A 22274-nucleotide genomic window follows, 5' to 3' on the forward strand; every position below is an offset into this window, starting at 1 on the left:
CGTCAGCGGTGTTCATCAAATTGTTTTCATTATTTTTCCTGCATGTCTGGTCCTGGGACGAGGCTGTTCCAAAGCGATCAACAAATGTTAACTGCTTTCAGTGGTGATGCAAATTAATTAAAAGTAAACAAAAATCCAATGTCACACCCAAGGCGACGCGACTCTTGTCTTTGTTGTCGCGAGCGGCGACTGTGCACGGTCAGATCGCGAGATTCTATGAGCACCCCCTTCTAGGTGGCGCACCGTTCACTTGACAGTTGCACATTGCCAGATGAGCGTTTGATTTAAACTTTGGTCCACCACAGGATTCAGGATTTTAGGCATATTTAAGCTTCGGAAGAAAAGTGATGTTTGATTGATATGTCTTTAAGAGTTTCTAAAATGCATCTGAAAACGGTAGGTGAATTACGGACGGACCGATCAGGGGACTGATAGTTTTCAATGATACTGAGATTCGAATATTGAAAACATGTAATTTTTTTATAAAGTGAGTTAGTACAATAGATTTATTTTATCAAAGCCTAGTCTAGATGTCTTCTACGTCTTTGCTTTCACTCTTTCGCTATCTTTTGATTTGTTATTATTCTCCGTAAACAAAGGAATTACCAACTACGCTACTTTTATAGAATTCACTGTACTTCTTTTTCACATGATTGTAGCCATTTTGCTTTTCATTGCTTTTTTCTCACTTTTCCTCACTCAAGAAGTTCGTTTCGTACGATCCCTTTTTGCAATCGACTGCAAAGCGGTTGCAGCACGAATACATATTTGAGCCTAAACTGTTTCCGTCAACGAAAGATTATGAGTATCGAACGCCATTTTTGTTAATATTGGTGCCTTGTGTTATAATTATTAATTATTATTCAGTACGCAACTTAGCGTTATGGATCAATTCGAGGATGCTATATGATATCCGTGTATTTTCCTGTTAACCTGTACATCGGCCTGACAAAATAGAATTAATAAACTCGAACGAGAAAAAACTAAATAAATGACAGGGTATGTTATGATGTATGCATTGACGAATAATGGTATGCCGTCAAGACATGTATCGGAGATTGCAATTACTATATAGAAACTAAAACTTTGACTCTTTCCAGAGAATACTAAAAATATAAGGATAAATTCTATATTTTTTAAACATCAGTTGCATAATTATTAGCTGTTTATCTGTCGTTCAACGGAAATAGACACATATTCGCAATAAACTGTAGAAAACGACTGTACTAAAAGTGAAATGTTTTACACAGCAGAATACTGTGTGATTTCACGCCTCCCGCTCATTCCATATGGCGCACCAGACAGGCATAAAAAATAAGGACAGCTCTATTTTATTTCCGGTTGATGAGGTTCGGGAACTTAGAACATGTTTTCGACAGAAGCACTTATCACTACGAGTGTTAATGTGGTACATGTTAGTTTCCCTCACCGTTCGCATTAAAACTTGTTTTGGCATTCCCCCATAACTAGCTTCTCTTATACCATCAACAAACAAAAATACACAAAGTTCGAACAAAAATAATAATGCGTTTGCCTTTGACAAACTGAAAAAAACGCTTCACCAACAACAACCGTCTTACAGTCGCACTTTTAACGATTCCATTCGCTGAACTATCCGCTTGCGAAGTTCGGCAAATCTAAACAGAAAGATGGAAAGTTAGCATAAGTGATGGTCAACTAAGGATAGTTCCTCTTAAATCCGGAACTCACTTGAAACGTATTCGATACAGTTCGCGCTGTTCCTCTTCGTGATAGCGCTCAAGGATGGCGCGACACTCGGGCACGGAGAGATTCAAAAATTGCGCCACTTCGCTGCTGCTCGTACAAACATACAATTCGTAAAGTCATACTTGAATAAAACAAATAACCATTATCGAAACAAGTTATCTTACCTTATTTCTGGCGTTTGCTGTCCATCCATCAGAAAAAGGCGTGCAATGTCTTCGTGCGGTCCGAGGATGACGCGCGTCAAGAGTGGATGGTCGTCGTCCTTTAACTTCTTCTGTTCGCCATTATCACGTACAATAAACAGTGCGAAGTTTTCGGCCTTCGACTCGACTTTATACTTTTCTAGCAGGAGATTTATCAACTAACGGGAAGCAAGACAAAACATCACGGTGAAACGAAATGACAAAACAGAAGCCACAGGATCTCCACAACCGGTACGGCATTTATGTAGCTTACCTCTTGGGTGTTGACTAGCGACGTGACCCAAACGTTCATCTGCGAACCGTACGGTGGCGTAAAAAAGGACGTCTCGCGGTTATAGAAGTGGCCGTTGATAGAGCACCGCCGCTTCAGCTTCGTTCGGGAGCGCCTATTACCTGAGCGCCGCTTGATCGCCGTTGAACCCGTTTTGGGTGGTTTTCGCAAAACCACACCATCATCGGTCACTGCGTGACCACTGATGCTGGTACTGTACTCGGATGTTGTATTCGTTCCTGGAACTACCGACCGTGTGCCGTTTCCATTTTGCATCGGTGCACTTACACCGTGTGCCGAAGACGGGCTCTCGAGTTCATCATAACAATCCATGCGTATCTGGATAGAGCCGACGGCCCGCGCAGATGGTTTGAGTGTTTCCGAGCCGGAACACAGTCCGTCGTCCCCGCCCTCTACATCGTCGTCACTATCCATGAAGCTATTCCCGGAATAATAATTGCCCTGAGACTTAGATCGCAGTAAACATCGCTCGGCGGTCCAAGTGTCACTGTCAGTGATTGGAGACGTGACGTCCCCGTCGCTAGTAACCATCTCCGACGACGGTGTTTCCGATTGCCTGTTGCGATGTGACTGAAACCGTTTAGCATGTTGCGCTACGATCCCATCGTTTTTCGGCTTCCCATTGCGAACGTTTGCAGAATATCGCAATGCCCCACTACCGTCTTCTGCATTTCTCTGCTCCACATGAAACGAATCTGAATAGGAATAAACCATGGCAAGTGATACAGAAAATTAAATATTTCAGTTATACTAGGTGGAATAGTTAAAGTAATAGAATAGGATAGAGCTCATGAACATACCTGTAATGTGACCAGTTGGTAGGGACAACACGTTTCTACACTGCTCGTCCGAAAGGCTACGATTCATTACACCATCGTTGTAAAGCTTCAGTGAATCATTGATACGCGTGGGATCAATCGGTTGATTGAGCTTGAGCGTACCGTCGGTAGTTCCCATTTCGGCGGCACCATCGATAAACTCTTGGCTGATCTGCATTTTAAACGCTTCGAAATCGTGCGACCGGAGTGTTGCCTCTGGTGTCCGAAAATCTTCGTCGGTGGTCGTTGATGGTCCATCTATGACCGACGTGGTTTCTGTTGATGTGCCACTGCCAATGTTGCTACTCTTACCGCCCCGAGTGGCGATCCGTTCACTATCACCGCAAGCGCTCGCAGTGTGCTGGGTAAGCGTTTTGTAGTCCGTATCCGTCACGCTTTCACTAGTAAGACTGCTGTCGCCACCTGAGCATGAGCCGAGCGGTAGTGGAGAAGGCATCGTACAATAGAGCTTTTCGCTTTCATCCTTGCGTCGTTCTACCTGCAGCAGGTCGTCTATCTCGTCCCAGTTGAGTTGGCCGACATTCAATTTAGCAGGGAGTGTCACACACTTATCGTGGCTCGGTGAAGTATCCTTTGAAGATTCGCTCGAGTTGGGTTTCGAGTCGATCGAATTGAGCTCGGATGAGAGACTCAGCGTATCGTAAGAAATGCTTTCCGAGATAGTCGTAGTATCGTTGTTGCTATCCGGTTCTGCAGAGCTCATCGTGCTTGCACCAACCGTAGCGACTGGCTGGGGTCCCTGTTCACCGACATGAAGCATGTTTTCTTTTCCTTCTTCGCCTGTTTCAATGCCAGCGTCGTCAAGATCATTGGTAGCCTCGGGCGGTGGGCCGACAATCGACGCTGGATTGCTCTGGCGGTATGAATTGCGCTTTCGGACCGTTACCACCGTACGCTGATCGTCGTCCTCTTTGAGGTGAATCATTCCCTGGACACCCCAATAAATACGCAATGCTCCCTCCAGCACCAACCGCCCGTTCACCTCACGGCTCCGGACCTCCATACTTTTGTTATTGTAGAATTGATTGTAGCATCGTAACTTTGATTCGAGATGGCCTCTGGGAACAACTGGGCCGGCCGGGGATCGCTGGGTTGCTAGCTTCTTCTGGTTCGGCTGGCCGAAACTCTTATGGGACTCCACACGAGTGCCGTGCCCGAACAATTGCGGTCCGAAAAGCGCCCCGTAGCATGGCACGTGACAATACGGTACACCTTTATGCTAAAATATTAAAACATGTAGACATGAAACAAAAATATCAGTGAGAGACACATTGACAGAAACTAAAAGCCAGCGTAAATATAGTGAAGTGTAGTGGTGTTTCTGTACGTGTGGTTTGTTTTTCTCGTTTGAGCTCGATTTACTGTACCGCCTGAGACTAACTGTTTAAGACTTTTGAGAGTGCCTTGTCGCTCGCCGGCAGAGACTGACCCTGGTTGAAGACTGCCGTTTCGAATACGACTGACTCAATGCGTTGATAGTTACGAATTGTTTAATTTACTGTTCCTCGCTTCTACTGTTCGGTTTCGATACATGATCGTTCAAGTCTTACTGATTTCCATTCAGTATCGGTAGCAGCGGGCATGAAACATGATCGTTCAAGTTTTAATGGCTTTTTCAAGCAGGTCACCACAAGCGATCGTACAGCAGCGCCATTCGAAAACATAGGCAACGACGTAAGTCATCGAAAAAGTTTCAGCCAAGGAACAAAAATGGCAGGCAGCAGCAGAAAGCCAGTCTAGCATTCTTAACCAAAATCCCAAAGAATAATGTCTAAACAACATATTGCTTACCTCGGCATGTTGTCCCGGATTCAGGCGTTTACCGCACTCTTCGCATCGCAAACACTCTGGATGCCAATCATAACCAAGAGATTGTTTGCGTTCGGCTGCAAAAATTATGATGATGAAAGAAGTTGTTTTACTGGAGTTACGTTGAAATGCACAAAAGGAGAAACTTACCGAAAAATACCGGTTTGCAACATTTATGACACTTCCACATTGTGCCCACTCGCTTCCTATCTATAACGCTGGCAACTAATCGTTGCTTCGGATGAAGCAAAACCCTACCGTTTCGTTTCGGTTTTGCTTTCGAAGGTTGGTGTAAGATTGATTGTCTACCGCCGAAATCGCTCGAAAACAAAATATTCTATCTATTCCGCGATCGTTTTAGGAGTGTGCTCCGCTCCGACAAGCAGAAACATGTTTCGTCGATCGCGTCAAGGGGCAGATGCAGTTCCGTCGTAGATTCCAGACTCGCAGATATGTATTTATATTATGCTAAACTAAACGTATCTCTGCTCTACACGAAACCGCTGGCACAGTTCACGATGGAAGACGTTGGTTACTTGTGTTCTCATTGGAACTAAGTAATTTTGCTTACCGCTGGATAACAGACATCTGCTTGGGCACACAACGACCTATATCTGCAAGAGTTTTCGTGCACAACTAACCGCGGAGCGATATGGGGTTATTATTCTACAAAATCTTGCGTGAAGCTCAGATCTATTTCGGACCGATGATAGGGCTTGCTGCCGCTAACGTTAGTAGGCAGACCGCACTGATAAATCGAGGTAGCTGCTAAGTTCCAGATGTCTTTATTCTACTCCCTGCTGCTTCGAATCCGCTGGTGCCTCTGTTAATTCTAGGTGATTTTAGTCCTTTTCTCTGGGCACTGCTGGTTTAAAGACACTTGGTTACCAGCACTACTACCAGCTTTGAATGTATGGAGTCAGAGCAAAAAATGCTGCTGTAACTATTTAATAATAAATAAGAATGTAAAAATGCTCCGTAAGCGAACTACAACTATTGTTGGTGATGGCGCAGGCATTCGTTTACATCCTTAAATGTTATTTGTTGGTTTATAATAGGAACGGCTGCAGACCAGGACCGCTCGGTAGTTGTGATTGCCAGTTAAATAAAGTATATAGGTAAGGTCTGATGGCGCTATTAAGCAACTGTCTTTATACTGATTGAAGCATTTGACAGTCAGAGATAGCCATCCGCCGTATATAGTCGGCGCTTCAATGCTTCTGTGGTGCTGCATAGAATGTATCGCCAAGAGATGAAAGATGCTCATGCCCAAAATCTCTTAAACGATACTAACAACAACAATGCGTAAAAAAACATCACAGAGCGATTGCTAAGTACTTTCAAGACACGATGTCGGTACTATTGCACGATAGGTGAATTTGAATGGTAATTTAATCGTTTAGAATGCTTCAAATTTTACAAGATGGCAAAATATTGAAATATGATATTGAGATATTGAGATTAGGATTTATTCAAGGTATCTTCCATTGCGTTGTTATTTATAATCTCCTTTTGCGCTTTTATTCGTATGAAATAGAAGTGAAGCACAAGTTATTCAAATTGTTTCCGGTGTTACTACAAGTAAAGATTAATTGGAGTTCATCGGCTCTGGCTTGGTGCTATTCCCGGTATTGACCGTATTGAACAGCTTGTGCTTCGCTATCTGCGCCATCAGCCCGTGAATCAGTTCGATAGAAGCGCGGCTGCAATCACGCGTTGCCTTGGAAAGTTTGTCTTCGGTGCGCTTTTCGTTCGGGTCCGTCGTACCGCTGGCCATGAACTGTCCGCGGCCAAGACTGGCTTCGCTCAGTTCGAGCTTCTCCGAGAGGTCCAAAATCTGGCCCGTCGTGTAATCCGGGTTGCTCAAAATGCCCGAGCTGCCCAGCGTGTTCATCCAGTACTTGTTCCAGAGTGAATCAAGCAGCTTGCGATCGAGGGCCGACTTGAAGTACGTCACATCGAGCTGATAGTACTGTTTGCAATGTACGCCAAAATCTTCAATTTTGTTCAATGGGATCGTTTGATACTCGGACGGTTCTTCGTTCGGCGGCTTGTAACCTAGGCGAAAAAATACACATCAACCAGTAACTAACCATCCATTGGAGAGCAGCAGTTTGCAGTTCGCCGAGTTTCTCACCTTTGGGATAGGTTCTGAACGCACCGAGACACACCTTGCCGGCCGACACGGTTCTAACCGGATCAACAACGATCGCCACAAACGGTTCCTGGTAGTTTTGGTTGAGCATCTGCGTGTTGACGTCAATTCCGGACAACCAGCATCCGTAGCCTGGGTGGCTATGGTACCAACCGATGGCGTTCTCGCAACGACCCACTTCCTTCGCCGATTCGATGTACGCAGTCATGTACTCGTAAGCTTGGGACTGCGCATTGACCCGGGTTTCCGTGCCTTCGACGGGAAGTGCGAAAGCATCCATCACGACCATTGCGTCTTGATCGACTTTTCCCAACAGCAAACCCATCACCTCGAGCGGGCCTCCCGAGCGCGAGTGCATGACCATTTTCAGCAGCGCCAGGGCCGAAATTTTGATGTCCTTAAAAAAGTGTGGATCCTTTTCCCAAGGCCGCGCAGTCAGGATGCGCTGCTGCTGTTCCGCGTCGTATCGAAAGATTTCATCACTTGCCGGCAGCGTCACGATGTTGTTCTCCAACTCCCAATTCTTCTTTGCCATTTCCATTGTCGCGTGCAATTATTGGTCGTACGAATCTGCGTATATGTACCGATTACTTTTGTTTTATCGTGATTTTATTATCTGTACAAACGTTCCTAGCGGCTACCGACTCGCGTATTCACGGAGAACGGAAATAAACGTCAACAACAGCAGGCTTTGTACCGTCATCTTGACACTTGAACGGAAACTTGCCCCGTGAAAAGTATTGTAATTTGCTACGAAAATTGGAAATTTCGCATCTTAACCAAACGTTATTCAAATTCGTATCATTTAATGAGTATTACAGCCATTTTATTGATTGAATGATGACTTTTTTTTCTTTGCGAATTTGCCTTTCCGTAACGTGCGAAAATTTCCGGTGAAAAATTTACGCTCGCAGTGTGTAGCGGGCTTTAGTCGACGTTCCTGGCGCCATCTCTATTTCGAGCGGAATCAACACATTGCCAGCAATAAGTTTTGCTTCAGTTAGCATTTCATCTAAACAGTCGGAAAATATATCATTTTCGATGGAGTACATTAGTTTAAACGGGCCCCGGCATCGGAACACATTCCCGGGTAGGCGAAACCGTCTACAACCCGTTCTTTTATATAGCGATTTCGCATATGTCAAGCGCAGTGCTTGGAAGAAAAATTTCCATTGGCCTATTTGACTCTATCTGTCCTATGTTCATAAACTTCCTTCTCTTTCTCTCGACCACCTGAGTCACACGCCCTTCGTTTCAGTAGTGCGCCTTTCGGTCGCACTCACACGCGGTATGGCAGTAATTGAATCAGCTGCCATCGACACGACCCGTGGAGTCGACCAAAGACCCTGAGTCGCCATCATTCGCAGTTGAAGCATTGGATGAGTGAGGGCAAAACTATTGGCAACGGGAAACGCTTGCAACGCGTACAGTCGTCATCAGTATTGTGTGCTTGTTAGTTGTATTTTGCTGTCTTGTGAGTCATCGATCGACGTCTCTGGAACGTTTACAACGCGAAATTACAACTACCATTGCAAGAATAGTTACCCAAGGCTAGTGTTTCTCGCTGTGAGGCGTAGGCCAAGATGGAGAAGCGGTTGGCCTGTTTTGCTGGCTGCTGGTTGCTTTGGCTATGTAAGTTATGCTTTCGTATTTGCTCGTAAAAATTTACCTTTACTTCGCGCTGTAAGCATCTTCCGCCATCCATTTCTACATCTTCGAGAAACTGCGTATCAGCGAAAAGCCGTGCAACCGAGTCATCGGGATAATGATCAAAACACGAACGCGTCAGTGTTGGTTTCCTTGTTTTCTTTGTTCCGCGATGATTACGCTGCTATTTTGGCTTTGCACCGCATAACGGACACAACGAAACGGCTGAGCTGATAACAACGATCCATCCAGAAAGGGGGCCGAAAGGGGCTGGAAACCTGCATTTGCGTTTTAAGCGATGCATATCGCCATTTGAACCAAATTATTTGAATCGTTCTTTGTTGTCCTGCAAGCGAACACGGAACTCCAGAGAGAGAGAGAGAGTATTAGGCCTAGCAAAATCATTGCCCTGTTGACGAAATGGTCGTCGCCTACACGAGGAAGACAAATGAGCAATCTTTTTAAAAAATTTGATAATTTAATCATTGTTTTTTGTTTTTGTTCTCCCCCCTGCATGCTGATCATCATTTTCATTCACCATTACCATCAACTCCATGGTCAGGTTTTGCTGTGGTGCAAAGTTCTCCAGTCAAACAATCGAGCGATTCATCAAGCAATAATAAGCAGCTGCTGGGCGCTAAGGAGTGTACCTGGGGACCGTCCTACTGGTGTTCTGACATAAGGTAAGGAAAAACATGATTTTGAAACCACAATTATCCCGCATAATAAACTATGCCTTACATAAAAATGCATACATTTATGCGTATACCATTTATGCATTTAGTATTTTTAAATTTATTTGCCGTGAGTCGTTGGAAAGTCGGAGTCACAAATGGGCACACAGAATCGCGAACCGGCAAAACATAGGTACAATCATGGAAAAAAACTGCACATGATCCTCATGTCATTGCCAAAGAAGCCCCCCGGAATCGTGTTCGCAGCGCCCTAGAACTTGTTTATTGTTTATTTTTCGTTGAATGGCGCTCGACCAATAATACCCTCATTTACTATCTACGTTGTGCTAGAATGGGGTGATGATTCATCAATCGCAGAATATTCCGCATCATTTGCTCTTGTCGTATATGGAGAGAACATTCCGAATGGTGAAGTTAGTGGGGCAGGGAAAGAGATTCAGGGTGGTAGGTTATCATCGTTCGCTCAAACTTATGTTTCCCCTCAGCAGCATTTCGAAAACAAACTCGAGGCGCTATAAGATTGCCCGGGATGGAACTATTGAGGTTTTTACCTCACACATCTATAAATTCTTTTGTTATTTGATTTTGTCTACAGATACAGCTCACGATAAGACTTGGCGAACCCATTGCAAGGTTTCATGTTACATTCACGGCAACTAGTCTGTCTTATCAATAGCTAGGAGATCTTCCGCGTTGCATAAACGTGGAACCCTCTATGTGACAGAATATCTGCAGTGGCCAAGGTCAACGACCGGAAGTACCATATGAAAGGATTATAGGCTTTCCCTAAAATCCCCTTGCCCTACCATAGGGTCTTCAGCACTCCCAACAGCAGTCAACGCTTGGTTACATTTTAATCCAATTTTCTCGGAGTGCCGCTAACGTCTTGCAACGCCTCCCTAGCATTTGTTGCCCGTTATACTTTGGATTGCCCTTCAGGTGATTGTGCAATAATTCGTTGCGCTTGTGCGTCAACCTGCTGTCACACTTACCACAAGTAATTACCGGAGAATGACGTGTTCGTTGTTATAAATATTTTACGTGAACAGCAAACTAACAACTACCGCAAATTTGCTGCGTTTCAGTTTTGTAGGATCCAAATGTGCAAAGTATCTTACAAATGCCCTGATGACGACGAAGATGATTATTATTTCGATGGCGTATATCGTATGCCGAATCACGACTAGTGTCACCAGCACTCAAGGAACATTCCTTTTAATACCAATCCGTACGATATCAATAACAATGATTTCAAATGCATTAGTCTAGATATCTGGCCTCAGTGTATGGTTATGATCCCATCACTGGTTGTAGTGAGAGCGTGCACAGCGTGAGAGGATCGTATGTGGGAAAAGCTTTTACGATCATAACACACACGTGCCTCCACCCCGCTAAATTTCTTGTACATTTGTCTGTCAGCAAATGATGTGCTCGCGTTCTCGGGAAATGATTACTTTTATGACCTTGTGTCATCGCTGCGCTAATATAAAAATTAAATTAAATTATCTGGATGCTGCTGATCAGTACATCCTTGATACAGCTAATTCGGCCAGGAAGAAAGAATACAAGGACTTCGTTTTTTCGTTTCGTTATTCGCAATGAATGATGTATCGTTCTCTCTTTGTTATGTAGCTATTGCCAAGACGATTGCAAATAATTGAGGATGAGTCACGACTCTCAGTGCCTCAACACCTTTTGTCGAGGAAACGAGAATTTTGTTTGTCGAAGTGTTTGTGTGAAATAGCAAAGCAAACATTTGAAATAGTAGATGCACTGATTACAGTGTCCTTAAGCGATCTCCGGGACAAAGGGTGCGTGGTAGACCCCGTTCCCCGTCAGCGGCGAAGCTAAACCTGCTGGGATAGCAGATTGGCGGACGAAGGCTCCGGATTGTGAGCGATGGCGATGGAGAGATGCCCTACTCCAGACCGATTGTTGATTATGATGCCGGATAAGATGGTTATTGATTATAATGTTGATATTTTGTAGTCACTAAGATGACCAACGTGACCACCGTATGTGTAGCTTACAATAAACTAAGCTGTGTGGACGACGTATCAGCAAAACGAATATTATTAAATTGTAACTCATATTCGTAATTTTCAGGAATGCAAAATTGTGTGGCGCTGTTTCGCACTGCATCCAGACCGTGTGGGAGCGGCAACAGTACCCAGTGGACAACGATGAGATTTGTAACATCTGCCTGGACATGGTGAAGCAGGCGCGCGATCAACTCGAGAGCAACGAAACACAATCTGACCTAAAGGCCGTCTTCGAGGGTTCGTGCAATTTGATCCCGGTCAAGGTAGTAAAGAAGGAGTGTCGCAAGCTGGCTGACGACTTTATCCCGGAGCTGGTGGAGGCACTTGCATCGCAAATGAACCCGAACGTTGTGTGCAGCGTGGCAGGGTTGTGCAACAATGCGGCTATCGACAAACTGCTCGCAGAAATACCATCGATGAATACGCCGCAACCAAGCGATAAATCAGAGGTTGTTACGGAAAGAGAGAGCGAAGAGTATGACAATGAAAGCAATTACAAATTCACGTGTGCCAATTGCAACACTATCGCCGGGGATATTGTGAACCGATTCCGCTCGTCTGACCGAGACATGGTGCTGGAGGGCTTCCTGCGCTTTTGTGGTCAGATGTCGTCGTACTCGGATGCTTGCTCGAGCATCGTGTTGTCGTATTTTGGCGAGATGTACGAGCAGCTGAGCAACCACCTGACGCAGGATGCCGTTTGTCATTTGAGCGGTGTTTGCTCAAGCAAGTTCCACCAACACGAGAAGGAAAAGGAGACCGAAGAGATCGAAATTAGGCCACTCGGTGGTGTCGGTGTGATAAAGATGGGGCCTGGCTGCACCGAAGGTGTTGACGATTGCCGGGATGATGTTCCGTGCAAGTTGTGCGAACAGTTGGTGGACCATCTGCGCGATGTACTGATTGCGAATACTACCGAGCTCGAGTTCAAGCAGGTGCTGGAGGGGCTCTGCAAGCAGACGAAATCGTTCGCTGGCGAATGCACAAACTTGGTCGATCAGTATTATGCCGAGATCTACGAAACGCTAGTGCACAATCTTAACAGCAACGATGCCTGCTTTATGATCGGTGTGTGTCCGAAGAATGTCGGCGGAGGGGTTGGTAGTAGCGATGGTCCTCTGATGCCACTAGTACCTGTTGCTGTCGCGATTGAGCACGAAACGTCGTCCATCCGACCGGTACTGGGCGCAAACGAACCAACCCTTTCAACGCTGGAGATTCAGCAAGCCCAGCTAACGATCGATCGCATCATGGGTGCTCCCAGCTCGCTACAGTTGGTCGAAACCGGCAAGTACTGCACGCTATGCGAGTATTTTATGCACTTCGTGCAGGAAGCGCTCAGTGAGCCCGGGAACGAGGATAAGATCAAGCGCGTTGTAGAAACTACCTGCAATCGGCTACCGACATCGATTCGAGGCGAATGCCATAATTTCATCGACGTCTATGGTGATGCAGTGATTGCACTACTCATACAATCGATGGATCCCCGCCAAGTGTGTCCGACGATGCGCATGTGCCCGGCCAACGGTAACGTCGATGCGGAGGTGTTCGCTCCGGGACAGGTCGAAGTAACAGTCGATGCGAATGCTGGCAGTGATAAGCCAACATGCCCACTATGCTTGTTCGCCGTTAGCCAACTCGAAGAATCAGTGAAGACAGATCGATCAAAGAAGAACATTGAATCTGCGCTCAGCCGGCTTTGCACCACCCTGTCGCCCAAGCTGCGGATGGAATGTACCGACTTCGTGGACGCCTATACTGCTGAGCTAGTCGAGATGTTGGCATCGGACTTCACGCCACAGGAGATCTGCGTATTCATAAAGCTGTGTGTCGATCAGCGGCCTGATCTCAGTCTTCTTGGCATGGAACTCGAATACGAACAGCGCTCACGAAAGGCAGAGGCCACTTCTGGCGACATCGAGACGAACGAAATCCCTGACAGTACCGTCAACGGACACGTAACGATTGATCAGGCACCGATGACTGGTACGCCCGAGTGCCTGGTTTGCCAGGAGATGGTGAAGCAAGCGGAAAAGCGTATAAAGAACAAGAAAAGCAGGGAAGAAATAAAACATGCGCTCGAGCACGTGTGCGACAGGATGAAGGTGAAGTATCAGCCGCGGTGTGAAAAGTACATGGAACAACACATGGATCAGATCATTGAAATGGTGTTGAATCGATTGTCACCAAAGGAGATTTGCCACGCGCTAGGTTTCTGCCTCATCCTGGAACCTGAAGAGTGTAAGAAGTGAAAACCTGCAAAAAAGTAATGGTAGCCTTTTGCAGTATTACTAATATATCTGTCATTGTTTATTGTCTATCCAACAGTGGAGGTTGACGAAGCGCTCCTCGACTATGTTGTTGAACCAGCTGTCGTAGATCCACCCAAAGAGCTTCTGATCACGCCGTCGCGTGACGGAAGCTTGTCGAAGGAACCTCCGCAATGTGCTTTGTGTGAATTCGTGATGGTTAAGCTGGAATCGGAGCTTGAGGATAAGAAAACGCGTGCCGAGATTGAGCGGGCTGTTCATAACGTTTGCTCCAAGATGCCTTCCACTATCAACAAGCAATGCAACAAGCTCGTCGATCAGTATGGCGATTTCATCATCAAATTCCTCCAAACGCTGCCACCTCGTGAGATCTGCATAAAGCTTGCAATCTGCGAGCCCCAAGCCCGCCAGGAAGTAGCCCTTCTCGAGCAATCGAAGAGTAAGTAGTGAGTGGGAACACTATGCGGCAGACGCCACGATGCTATCCGTCACTTCGACGGCTGTTTCATGTTGTCATTTCTTTTTCTCCCAGGGGAAATCGTCGAATGCGCGGTTTGTCAGGGTGCGGTAAAATCGCTCGATGAGCTGTTAAGCGATGGAGGTCTTGAGCAACACATCAGCAAGTACGCGGACCGCATATGCAATGCTCTTCCGGCTACACACTATGCTCAGTGTGATCGACTGCTGGCGGTGTATGGCATGAGCATGGCTCAGCAGCTCAAGCATTCGATCGAGCGCGAGCAAGTGTGCGTGAATATCGACATGTGCAGCACGATGCAGCCAGCTGCCGGTGGACCATTGCTGACTGGGCGCGAGTTTGCCTCCGAGGAAGACGACGTTAAGCCCAGAGAAGATCTGAACGGCGATGCGGTGGTAGAGCACGTCTCAAAAAAACACGCAACCCTGCTCGGACAGAACCAATGCAGCTGGGGACCAGCGTACTGGTGCAAGGACGAAGTAACAGCCAAAGAGTGCGGCGTAAGTACTACAACAGCTTCTCCTATTCCGAGTAAATTTATACCGAAATAAAATGATTGGTATTTTTGTTTCTTTTCTCCGCTTTCCCATCGACTCCCGTAGTCAACGGAGTACTGTATGGATCGTAAGTTGGGCCTTTGGAAGCAGTAAAGAGCTAGCCGTCAAACTCAACGAAGGAACAGGTTGGGATCTTGGAGCAGCCTAAATGGAAATAGTCTGCGTGCAGTAGGGCAATGTATTTTTATAAGCACGCTTCACCTGGAGAAGGGTCTTCTACAAAAAACAATAAAACACGACAAACGAATGGATTAACGTGTACCAGGTGTTATTTTTAGAATGCAACACAATGCTTTAACAGTGCGGATTCACAAAAAGGAAAAGTGAGGATACTTTTGAAGGAACAATACTGTATATGCAATGCACATTCAAGTGCATTGCATTGTGGTCGATGCACCTTTGAGTGCATCCAAGTAGAAAATGAAAAAATCTTCGCGAACTGAATTTGGAAAAAAAATAAGGCTACCAAAAAGCGAAAAGTTGTCATAGGTCGTCCAGAAGGATAAGAGGGGGTGAGCCGGATTACTTTGATATAAATATGAACGACAGAGGAACCAAAATGCAAAGAATGCCATAATCGAAGACGGTGCAAGAAAAAGGAATTATGAAAAAGATTGAAATGTTAAATACAATTTTGGGCACCTTGTTTGGTTCGTGTTAGGTTTTACAAAATCACGGATCACGAAGCGCTCTTTCTCACATCAAGAACCACTAGTGTTAGGCAATGCTGTATTATCCTTTTATTTGTTTTACTTTCCGTATATGTGTTTTTGGATGACGCAAAAGTTAATTGGTGTTACTTAACTGGACAACCAAATACCAATATCATTCTGTAAAAAAGAACACTAGACAATAATAAAAATTGACCAAAATCGTATCCCAAAATGTGATTTATGTTCTTCCAAATTTCCGTTAAAAAATAGAGAGTTTCGGTATGAAAGATAATAGTTTTACTTCTGAAAGTACATAATTAAACATAATTAGAACAAAGCGGAGCAAGTGAATGATACAATTGTTTGTTCCCCTCCCTCTATTGTTCTCTCTTTATTCATGCGCCTTGTGGATCCATATTTGCTATCTCACGCGCTTTACGGAAACTCTGGTTCCGGTATGTCCGATATGTTTTTCTATGGTTTCCAACGTAGACTAACAAACCCCCTTTGCTAGGGAATGCTGACACGGTTGACGAGTGCCGTTAGTGATACTTCCAACAGTGGTCGGGTTGCCGTCCGGCAAGATCGACGCATCGGGGGCTCACGTGGAATGTTTTCGGTTGGCTACCGGGTACTGCAGTTTTTATGTACAGCTCATCAGATTATTCTTCAATTGCTTGACGGCGGTGGCGACAGCTGTTAGATTGAGTTGCGGCACCAGTCCTACGGCACTTTGTCAATACTGTGCATTCGTCTCATTCGAACAAAACGTAGAGAGTGGGGGGAGAGAGAGAGAGAGAGAAAAGGAAAGTGAGAAGAAGCTCATAGTTGTACGTCTATCGTAATCCCGCTTCGTAAATTCACCTCCAGATGGCTTTTTGCGTGCAGGGTCCACTCGTCCCGAGAGTTAAACATACGTCCGCATAGCTCGCAAGTCCAGGATAGTGGATGGTGCTGTTGCTGGTGCGATAGGGCCATGCTGGTTAGTTGCGCTGATCCAACCGCGGCTTGCTGCTGGGACAACAGTTGGTTTGATTGGTGTTGCTGTTGCTGCTGCTGCAGGTCCTGCTGTTGCTGCTGGTGCTGTGCCGCAAGGCTGTTGACCACGGTGGTTAGCGTTTGCGTCGCTAACGCTTGATGGTCGACCAGCAAGTTCTTATTGTCTTCCGCTTTGTTTTCCTCTTTAATCGCTAAAAATGAATGAGATTGGGAAGGGAGTGGGTTGGGAGTTGCATCCACAAACACGTGGGTGGGGTTGATTGAGTGGGAGTGGGGGAAAGCGCGTGAAATAAAGATTAGGAGAAAATATGTAGAGAGACAAATGGAGAAAAAAAAACAAAAACGTTTGTGAGAACGAGGCGGAAGTGAGCGAGCCCCCAAAAACCGGCATCCAAACCTAGCGAGGGCGTCCGGTTTTGACGCTTGCCGAGCGGCGCTATGTTCGTCGGCGTGATGTGCTTGAACTTGTTCATGTGTATGACCAGCTTGTCGCGGCGTGCGAAGGCGCGATCGCACACCTCGCACACGTACGGTTTCTCCCCCGTGTGGATGCGCATGTGTATCGTCAGTTTGTCCTTCCGGGCCAAACCCTTCCCGCACACGCTACACTCGAAGACGGGTTTCGGGGGGGTCGTGAGCGCCACGTCGGCGCAACTCCCTGTGCCACCTTTTGTCTTCCCGGACGAGCTCGCCTTCCGTGACGAGCCCGTCCCGAACGTGCTGGCGACCGAGTTGACGGCTGCCGCGGCTGCGGCAGCGGCAGCGGCGACTGCGACGGCCGCTGACGACTGGTGGACCTGCTGGAGCGCCTTCAACCGCGTGGCCGGATGCATCGAGCCACCCTCGGCGTACGGCTCCGTGAACGGTATCAGGTTGGGGCGCGGTATGTTCGGCGGTATCTCCGGTGACCTGACACACGGGTCCGGTGCGCGCACACGGCACGGGTGGCGGGACAGAGCGGAAAGTAAAAACGGGCGAACAAGAGAAGAAAGATTGACAAACGGTTAGAGATAAGCTAGTAGTGGCGAGGTGAGGCCGATGTACCAGTTCCCCAAACTTTGAAGAACGCGTACTCCACCTTCGTATCCCAGACCGACGTCATCCGGCACGGTGAAGGTACTGTTGCTACCGCTACTGCTGCTATTGCTGCCAGCGGCGGCGGCTGCGGTGGTAACGGCGGCTGCCGATACCGCCGCAGCAGCGGACGCCGCAGCAGAAGCCGCAGCGGCAGCAGCGGTTGTGGTGGTGGCAAGAGAAGCGTCACCGGTGGCGCTTCCGCTGCCACCATCACCGCCGCCGCCGCTGCTGCCGCCACCGGTTGCACCCGGGAGCGAACCGGCAGTGATCTGCGGCACCTTGATCGTGCTAGGGTACTGGTTGACAGTCGGATTCGGGAGCGAGGAGATGGTGGAGGACGTGCCGCTAGTGGCATGCTGCTGCTGCTGCTGCTGCTGCTGCTGCTGCTGCTGCTGGAGGCACCCTCCCGTCTGCTGCTGGTGTTGTTGCGGGTGTACTTGTTGCTGTTGCGGATGGTTGAGTTGGTGCTGTTGGTGGTGATGGTGGTGATGGAACGGTTGACTATCGTGGCTGGTCTTGGACTTCTTCGCCGAGCGGGTCGAGCCTTGGCACTGTTGCTGCTGCTGTTGCTGCTGCTGCTGCTGGTGCTGCTGGTGTTGCTGTTGCAGATGTTGTTGATGCTGCTGGTGTTGCTGGAGCTGCAGTGCAGCTTGCGCCATCTGCTGCTGCACGACCATGTGGGCCTCTAGGTAGGCGTTCTTCTGGGCCGGCGTCATTCTGTCGCCCCCTGTTCACAGTTCCATCCTGCAAACCCCGCACAGACACCGGGTGTAAAAGAACACACGCATTAACAACAACACACTGTGACACGGGCGCTGCGCTGCGGGCACGCCAGCGGAGCGGAGCAGAAAAATCGATAGCTAACTGCGGGTGGTCAGCGAAATCCAGGCCAGGTCGCACCGATGCGCCCGATGCAGCCAACACGCTGGCGAAGCGTTCCGGGATTCGTCCGGGAGCGGCCAACACTTTCGGCGTGGGAGTGACGGGGAAGGCCTCCGGTGTGAGTCAACCGAGGGAGGTGCAGGCTGACGAACGTCCGCAGCAGTCACTGTTGGTCACCCCGTCTTTTCGACGGATAGCCGGTTCGCCCAACGAGTATAGTTGCCGTTTGATGAGCTGAGAAAGAGCTGTCACACCGTGCCGAGGCCGTGAATGAACGCGCGCGCGCGCGTCCGTATGTGTGTTGCAGCCCCGGTGCGCTGGTATTGGTGCGTGCAGCGACGGTAGCACAGGGTTAAAATCGCGCGGCGCGTACGGGTTGCGATGAGAATTCGCGAAACATAATGCATTCATATGTGTCTCCACACCCATACACAGGCAGCCACACGCTCCCATGCTGTTTCAGCGATTGTTTGCTGTTTGTTTGCCGGACCCCACGGGCTGCCGCAAGCGACGACGACCTCTATCGATTCGGTTGTGCCGTAGATTCCGCGATTACACATAACGACCGTAACGAAAAGGGCAAGCTACAAAATCGGATCACGAGGCCCAATGTTGGAGTGGGTTGATTTGGAAAATTAACGTACCCAAAGTGACATCGATCGTCACCCCCTCCCCCTGTGTGCGTGCTGGACAGAGAACGTTGACTTATTTCTCCCTCCCCCACACGGAGTCACCCTGGGAGATGAAACCGCTATTCGCTCTGTGAATCTGCGGAACGGCTGATCGGCCGCGGCTCTGGTAACATGACGAGAACAAAGACATTTAATGTAAATCGGTGCGATCTTCTTCGAATGTTTCGTCTTGTAGTATTAACCACCACAGTATATCATTGCGTTTTTTTTTTAGGTTGATGCCAATGCGGTAGACTCTCCTTCTGCCCGTTCTCTGCAATAAGGCCGGAGAGAGGCAGGAATGTGATTGTTCATCGACCCCTTATCGGTACAGTATATTATGGGGAAAAAATGCGCATCGAAACAAAAACAAACAAAACAAACGTCGAAAGAAGTGCGTCTCGTTGACAAACATAAACAACGTGCGTGAACAACGAACGGGGTCTGTTCAAGAAGTATCGCGACACAAGTCTTAAAGTTTTCCTTGATTGCAGGGACGCGGTGCACCATGAGTTCTTGCCCCATGGTAGAACGGTCAGTAACGGTCCGATGAAAAGCGAAAGAACGATGGGCTGACAGAGCGAAGACCAAAGTTGTTGCTAGGCGAGTGTGAGGATGGAACTTGTCCTGTAAGCAAAAATGGTCAACAGGCCGTGAGGGTCGTCTCAAGTTCCAATGACCGCAGCAACAGCATACAACCGTAATAAAGTACGGTTTGCGAAGGAAAGTAGCCCTTCTAAAGAATGTCCCGTTCCGTTTGAAATCGCTTAACCATCAGGGATCGGGCATCAACAATTTGACACGCTGGGGACCAAAGTCCAAGGTGTGAACGGTAGAGTTTTCACACTTTCTTCACGTCTTGTTATTGATTTTTTTTCGGCTGTGCCTATTAAAGAAATCTCCTGCCGCCGGTGCATATCTCTGCCAGTACTTATCGTTTCACCTCGACCGACCACTTGCCTTACGGGGAACGGATCAACACATCACTTTCTCCCCGGTAGCTCCACGTGCACGACCGTGCTGTGATATGTTTAGATTTCCCTCGTTTTGATTACGCTGCAAGAGTACAATCAAACTCCAAGAGTATCCCGTTCCTATCCTTCCTCCTCGAGGAGTCTTGGCTACGGCTGGGATCTTGGTTCTCAAGTCAAGGGTACATTTCAAGGTCTCCTAACACTCCTAAGTTTGCCAGAGTTAGGTGCTTCTAAATAATTGCAGGGAGAGAGGCGTCTGTCAGGCAGACACAGCAGCGGTAACGTGCCAGGTCTTAATGGATGTCACGTCATTAGCTCTACACCTGCCGCTATCGTAAAGTGGAAATTTGATTTCTCCCGTCCCGTTTCGTTTCTCCTCCGCTCCTCACGGCGTTCCCCGGCAATTATCGAACTCGAAGACCGCGGTCCGTGATCGAGACCGACGGTATTGAGAGAGAAAGATTCGTTGGCCTCGATCGGCAAACTGTGCCAACGATTCCACTGCCGAATTGAGGCATCCTAATTTTTTTCTCCAAAGGTACACGCACTTACCGCCCGTAAAAACCAAGTTATGAACATTTTCACGACTACTCTTTGGGGGAGACATTAGAATAAAGCCTTGCCGTGCCTTTGGTCGCATCCCCGCGATCGATCGACCACAAGCTGCTCCTCAACCAATGGGAATGGGGTGAGATTGGCTCGCTCCTCGAGCGATTGCTTGAAAAATATATATGTATATCTGTGGCTGTGGCCGTGTAGAGAAAGTGAAAATCGCGTTAGTTAAATCAAAAATTTGAAGGCCATCCCCGAAGCAACGAGGGGCCATCAAGGGGGCGCTCTCGGAGTTTGTTTATCGGCAAAGTGAAGACTACCGGGCCCATTTCCGACACTTGCCCGCGAAGCGATCACCAGCAGTGATTGACGGGTGTGGCAAAAAAACGGAAAGCCAACGATGCCATTGAACCTCCTGAACCTCCTGAACCCCAATCAGACGGGCACGGGTTTTTTGGGCTATTACTACGGTAGCACCTTCTGTTACTGCCTTCTGTCTGCATCGGACTGTGGTTAATGTTGTTGCGATTGGACCAACGCCAGGCGTACGCGCGCTTGATGATCGTGACTATCGGATGCGGTGCTCCGTTGGAGTGAAAACGGTTATGCTGCTCTGCGGGTGGGTGCGCCGGGGGCCAAGAGAGAGAGGGGGAGTCGTTGAATTACTTCAAACGAGTTTCGAAAGCTGGAAACAGAATTTGGACGCCTTAGCGTTCGCAACTTCAAAGAAGACATCGCTGGCACTGGAGTCCATGAGGCATATTTCCATGCCATTGGAGCCATCGGTATCGAAAGCCGGTCATTTTCCACCTTTTTTTTCGTTTTATATTTTCTTTCTTCCACCGCGATCATCGTCCTAGCGGGGTGACGGTCGGTCGAGGTACAGCGTGGATTTTTTTTTTCCCGCCCCGATGGTGGCTAACGGTGGTGGTTATTGTGCAAAAGGTTACCGATTGTGCTACCACGCGCGAATGTAACGGTAGTTCATTGTTTTTCTGCGTGCTAGGAGTACTTTCTCCCGGCGCAGCTCCGCCCATGCTCCTGGAGGTCTCCGGCTTGACCAGGTGCCAATCTCGCGAGCCGCCGTTTATCATCATGGTCGGTACGCTACGCTACGTTCGAAGAGGTTGTACATCACTGTCGAGTGGTGGTTCCTATCGATGGTAAGAGGCGGTCAACTGTCCGTTATGGTTTTGACGCGCGAGCCGCTAGCCTGGTCCACCAGAATGGGGCTTCGTGAGTTGAACTGTCCGCGGAGAATTGGGAGAAAGTGGGCCGTTCGAGAGGGCGTTTTGCAGTTGCCGATGTTGCAAACGTCCGCTAAGGTTCTCCCACGGCCGGCTTTGTGAGCCTGGTGAGCTAGAAGCCATCGAAACCTTCATTTACATTTTCGAAACGGTGATGGAAGTCTCAGCGGCGCACGTGGCTGACAGCCTGACAGCTGACGATAGGTGCGAATGTGCTTCCTGGTTGGTCGACTCAAGGAACGGGTTTCGCGCGGCCCGCTAAATCCTTTAGCCCAGTCAGCTGACGCTAACCGTTTTCCGCTTCGGCTACGCCAGTTGTGTGACCAATTCCGGCGCCTCGCTCGGAGGAACCGCGGAGCGAGTGAAAGGACTGGGCGCCACCCGTGGAACGTGGGCCCTTGGAACGAGGAAACGGAAGACGAAGTCGGCGACGAACGTCCCGTGATTACCTACATATTCTCTGCACCGGCTAAACCAGCATCCTTCGGTGCTGGTTTCTATGTT

General features: G+C 48.0%; 4 protein-coding genes across 5 annotated transcripts; 1 reads left to right on the forward strand and 3 right to left on the reverse strand.

Annotated features, from left to right (window-relative positions):
• Positions 1-530: 530 nt before the first annotated feature.
• On the reverse strand, positions 531-5336 carry LOC131213185 (uncharacterized). The gene is made up of 7 exons (XM_058207176.1): positions 5022-5336; positions 4854-4948; positions 3024-4281; positions 2185-2918; positions 1893-2089; positions 1711-1815; positions 531-1637 (listed from the first exon to the last, which is right to left on the reverse strand). Exons 1-7 carry the CDS (start codon positions 5059-5061, stop codon positions 1577-1579), a joined length of 2490 nt encoding a protein of 829 aa, XP_058063159.1. The 5' UTR covers positions 5062-5336; the 3' UTR covers positions 531-1576.
• Positions 5337-6331: 995 nt separating this feature from the next.
• LOC131213475 (COP9 signalosome complex subunit 5-like) lies at positions 6332-7678 on the reverse strand. Its single transcript, XM_058207516.1, has 2 exons — positions 7009-7678; positions 6332-6929 (listed from the first exon to the last, which is right to left on the reverse strand). Exons 1-2 carry the CDS (start codon positions 7565-7567, stop codon positions 6460-6462), a joined length of 1029 nt encoding a protein of 342 aa, XP_058063499.1. The 5' UTR covers positions 7568-7678; the 3' UTR covers positions 6332-6459.
• Positions 7679-8295: 617 nt separating this feature from the next.
• Positions 8296-15592, forward strand: LOC131213906 (uncharacterized). Its single transcript, XM_058208129.1, has 6 exons — positions 8296-8658; positions 9236-9356; positions 11475-13651; positions 13739-14119; positions 14213-14658; positions 14761-15592. Exons 1-6 carry the CDS (start codon positions 8610-8612, stop codon positions 14806-14808), a joined length of 3222 nt encoding a protein of 1073 aa, XP_058064112.1. The 5' UTR covers positions 8296-8609; the 3' UTR covers positions 14809-15592.
• A 35-nt stretch (positions 15593-15627) lies between these two features.
• LOC131213369 (transcription factor btd) lies at positions 15628-18551 on the reverse strand. Of its 2 annotated transcripts, XM_058207400.1 has the most exons (6): positions 18310-18551; positions 17882-18188; positions 17412-17830; positions 16765-17276; positions 16233-16558; positions 15628-16110 (listed from the first exon to the last, which is right to left on the reverse strand). In XM_058207400.1, the coding sequence occupies exons 2-6, from the start codon at positions 18158-18160 to the stop codon at positions 16105-16107; spliced, it is 1542 nt and encodes a 513-aa protein (XP_058063383.1). In that variant the 5' UTR covers positions 18161-18188; positions 18310-18551; the 3' UTR covers positions 15628-16104. The 2 variants fall into 2 exon arrangements, with proteins under 2 accessions (XP_058063383.1, XP_058063382.1); XM_058207399.1 differs by having other exon boundaries at positions 16233-16549; positions 17412-18188.
• Positions 18552-22274: the final 3723 nt, after the last annotated feature.

This window comes from Anopheles bellator, chromosome X (genome assembly GCF_943735745.2).
Source record: "Anopheles bellator chromosome X, idAnoBellAS_SP24_06.2, whole genome shotgun sequence".
NCBI lineage: Eukaryota > Metazoa > Arthropoda > Insecta > Diptera > Culicidae > Anopheles > Anopheles bellator.

Coding starts and splice junctions, on each gene's coding strand:
- LOC131213185 (XM_058207176.1), bottom strand. CDS start 5,061: ATGTGGAAGTGTCATAAATGTTGCAAACCGGTATTTTTCG. Junction 2,919..3,023: donor ACCAACTGGTCACATTACAG/GTATGTTCATGA, acceptor ATTCCTATTCAG/ATTCGTTTCATGTGGAGCAG. Junction 1,638..1,710: donor CTGTATCGAATACGTTTCAA/GTGAGTTCCGGA, acceptor CTTTCTGTTTAG/ATTTGCCGAACTTCGCAAGC.
- LOC131213906 (XM_058208129.1), top strand. CDS start 8,610: ATGGAGAAGCGGTTGGCCTGTTTTGCTGGCTGCTGGTTGCTTTGGCTA. Junction 8,659..9,235: donor CTGCTGGTTGCTTTGGCTAT/GTAAGTTATGCT, acceptor CTCCATGGTCAG/GTTTTGCTGTGGTGCAAAGT. Junction 14,659..14,760: donor TAACAGCCAAAGAGTGCGGC/GTAAGTACTACA, acceptor CGACTCCCGTAG/TCAACGGAGTACTGTATGGA.
- LOC131213369 (XM_058207399.1), bottom strand. CDS start 18,160: ATGACGCCGGCCCAGAAGAACGCCTACCTAGAGGCCCACATGGTCGTG. Junction 17,277..17,411: donor CTTCAAAGTTTGGGGAACTG/GTACATCGGCCT, acceptor CCCGTGTGTCAG/GTCACCGGAGATACCGCCGA. Junction 16,550..16,764: donor AAACCGGACGCCCTCGCTAG/GTTTGGATGCCG, acceptor TAGCGATTAAAG/AGGAAAACAAAGCGGAAGAC.
- LOC131213475 (XM_058207516.1), bottom strand. CDS start 7,567: ATGGAAATGGCAAAGAAGAATTGGGAGTTGGAGAACAACATCGTGACG. Junction 6,930..7,008: donor GTTCAGAACCTATCCCAAAG/GTGAGAAACTCG, acceptor TTTTTCGCCTAG/GTTACAAGCCGCCGAACGAA.